Raw genomic sequence first — 3,031 nt, forward strand, 5'->3', positions numbered from 1 at the left:
GTTTATAAGAATTTAGGATATTGGAGAAACCGGATATAAGAGACCATTTTCCATTCTCCAAGAGGTCTCTTATAAGCGGCTTCGACTGTAACTCTCGGGTTTCTCATCTCGAAGGCTCTCGGAGTCTCAAAGCCGCGCCGCGCTGACCGCGCCGCCGAGCTGGCGAGCTACGGTCAGTGCGGAGCTGACTTCAGCGCCATATGCCAAAATGGCCGCCTCTCTTGTTCGATCATCGCAGCTGCAGCCAGTCTATCCATGTACACAACAACCCTTCGTAGCAGACAGTGCAGTAGCAGAAGTCCCGCGATAGATCGTCGCTGAATAAGCGGCGCGTGCTAGCAGAACTTGAGAATGTTTCTTGCGTCTGCCGGGTGTAGTTGAGCATCGTTCATTCCTTGAATGATCGCAAACCCGGAATCTCCTCACGGCTCGAGACCGATTTTTTGTTGTGTTGTATTTTGATTTGGTGCTACTGTCGTCGGGGGACATTCATCTGGAAAAATGTAGGTTTCTCGTGCATGGTTTTCTCACGGACGCGTCGCTTCCCAGGCCTCTGGACGCACGGCGGAACCCCGGGATTATTAATCATCACTTCGTGCTTGACTCGCAGGCTCTGCCGATGCTTTATTTACGTTTATTTCCTCTTCGCTTTATCATCCTCGGGTGTGTTTTAGCGCAACTCCTGAGAGACCAGTTGATTTTCCCCGTCACGACACCGGCACAGTCGGAGTAACAATTCCATAATTTCGGTAGCATTTATGTCGCCTCTTTGCTTAAAAAGGACCTGCCACAAACGGCTAGACCATACGCTGCGGAAGTTTCTGAGCACCGTGGTGCGCCCCCAGACATTTTGGAGCGGACTTCTGATCCTGTATATACAAAGTGGAATCGGATTGAGTGTGTGCTAGATCTTCTCAGACTGGTGTCAGACACTTGCTGGCTCTACGAATATCCGTCTCCTACTCAGTGAAGGTTTTTTTAGCGGGACCTCGGTCGGGACCCGGCGACTCGAACGTTTCTTCCAGCGTGCTGTCCATTCCAGAGTGTGATGAAGCCGCCGAGCATTAATATAACCAACATTACAGTTTCGGTGACCGCGTGCATCTCCTCCAAACTTCGTCAACATGGGATCCGTGGATGAGAAGAATAACGAGGCTCGTGCCGAAGGTACGTCTTGAACATTCCATCATGGAAAAATGAGCTACAGAGGAGAATCGAGGACCCCCAAAATTCCCTTTCCGCTAGACCAGGCTCTTCGCATGATATTGTCTCCCGATGGGATGATCGGCAGCATCCGCTCGAGACCAGCGCAATTCTTCATTCTTATTACTTATTTTTCTAGGTGGTGCAGGCGACGAGAGAGAGAAGAAAGTCCGTGGTTTCGATCGAGGTCTCGAGCCAGAGAAAATTTTGGGGGCGACCGACGCTGGGGGAGAATTGATGTTTTTGATCAAGTGGAAGAACTCGAGTGATGCCGACGTAGTACCCGCCAAAATTGCCAATGTCAGATGTCCTCAGGTAAATGCTTCACCAAGGCAGATTAGTATTATCGATAGCTTCGGTCGGCTCCAATCGCTCCGGAGCTCGCCCACGGTCCTCCGATTCTGGTTGATCCGAGACAAAGATCTGATACAATCTCGATAGAGCAGCTAATTCTTGCCCTACTAAAGAAGCCCCCTCTCGAGTAGAAATTTACCAGCTGGAATCGTAACTGATGCGCGACTTTTTCAGATTGTTATCAAGTACTACGAAGAGCGTCTAGTGTGGGACTCATCAACCTGCGGAAAGGACAAGAAATAACTTACTTCGTTTGAACGGACGCTTTTTGTACACAAACAGTGTCATCCGGAATGCACTGAATCGATTGCAGTAATGAAGCACGACCATCGAGTAGCATAGCATTGCAAACATGTGTTTAAATATCCGCAGATCATTTCCCCGACATTGAACGAGAGTTCTGAGCTTTTCTCAAGTGACGAAATCCGACTTTCCATAAGATCTTATTCACCTCTGTTGGCATTCAGATAGGGATTTCTTCCCCCCTCTCGCCCGGAATACACCCTGAAGAAGGCGCTCAAAGGCCGATGTATCAGCGTCCAGTGCATTGAATAAAGACTCAGTTCTCAGATGTTGATAAAGCTCGCGCGATCTCTGGATGCAAACAAGAATGAGTCAACCAGAAAAGAACTATCTGTGTAGTGTAGAGTCAACATCATATTCGAGAACACAGTCAGGGACACAATACACCCCTTGGAACTCTGGAATGACATTGAGTGTTCTGATGTGAAGTTCCCTGCGTCGACCTCTGCGGAGCGATCTTCCCGTCAGTACCAGTCGGGATCCTCTGTATTGCTCTGGAAGGGTCCAAACGATTATACTTCACCAGGTATTCTGTGATAGAATGTCGGGCTCCATTAATTCATTAATCCTCCCACTGAACCCTCATTCGGTATCCTCCTTATAGGCGCGTGAGCTTCGGTCGCCGCGTGACGCAAACAGAACGCACAGGGAGAGAATTTCGGTAGGAGAACAATATTTTTTCGCGCAGAGCGCTTCCTGGAGCCCCCCCCCCTTTGGGTTCCCTGCCTCACACAGCTGCCGATCGGACTCCGATACCCAGTGACTGCAACACGGGCCCGAGAAGTCTTCCAGTCAGAGGGTGGTTAGGATGAAAACCGTTTCTGCGGCCGAATCTTTGAATCACAGTCACAACTTTTCGTAATTGGTGCACTGTGGGCTTGGATAAAGGAGTGCTCCGGACATGACCACAAATATGGCTCGCGGAAGCTTGGTCTCGCTCATAATCGTCATCCGCGGTCTCCCCCTGATCGATTTCGGTCCACATTTGAAGATGTCGTTCCCACTCATGTCATGACTCAATATGACCCATCTCGGAAGGAAGTATCTTTCTCTCCACAGAATTCGCGATGGGGCCATGTAAGATGAAATCATAGAGTTCCTGGTGTGCCTCAGATGAATAGGACGAATGGGTCAATAGGCCGAACTTATGGCAATGTCTTCGAAGATTGGA

General features: G+C 49.4%; 1 protein-coding gene across 2 annotated transcripts; it reads left to right on the top strand.

Moving 5' to 3' along the window:
* Positions 1–322: 322 nt before the first annotated feature.
* Positions 323–2,132, top strand: LOC100899286 (chromobox protein homolog 1). 2 transcript variants are annotated; one of them, XM_003745243.1, is made up of 4 exons: positions 323–503; positions 1,086–1,167; positions 1,343–1,518; positions 1,732–2,132. In XM_003745243.1, the coding sequence occupies exons 2-4, from the start codon at positions 1,125–1,127 to the stop codon at positions 1,798–1,800; spliced, it is 288 nt and encodes a 95-aa protein (XP_003745291.1). In that variant the 5' UTR covers positions 323–503; positions 1,086–1,124; the 3' UTR covers positions 1,801–2,132. The 2 variants fall into 2 exon arrangements, with proteins under 2 accessions (XP_003745291.1, XP_028967866.1); XM_029112033.1 differs by lacking the exon at positions 323–503 and having other exon boundaries at positions 1,125–1,167; positions 1,352–1,518.
* Positions 2,133–3,031: the final 899 nt, after the last annotated feature.

The sequence above is a fragment of the Galendromus occidentalis genome, unplaced genomic scaffold (assembly GCF_000255335.2).
Source record: "Galendromus occidentalis unplaced genomic scaffold, Mocc_1.1 scf7180000077480, whole genome shotgun sequence".
Classification (NCBI taxonomy): domain Eukaryota; kingdom Metazoa; phylum Arthropoda; class Arachnida; order Mesostigmata; family Phytoseiidae; genus Galendromus; species Galendromus occidentalis.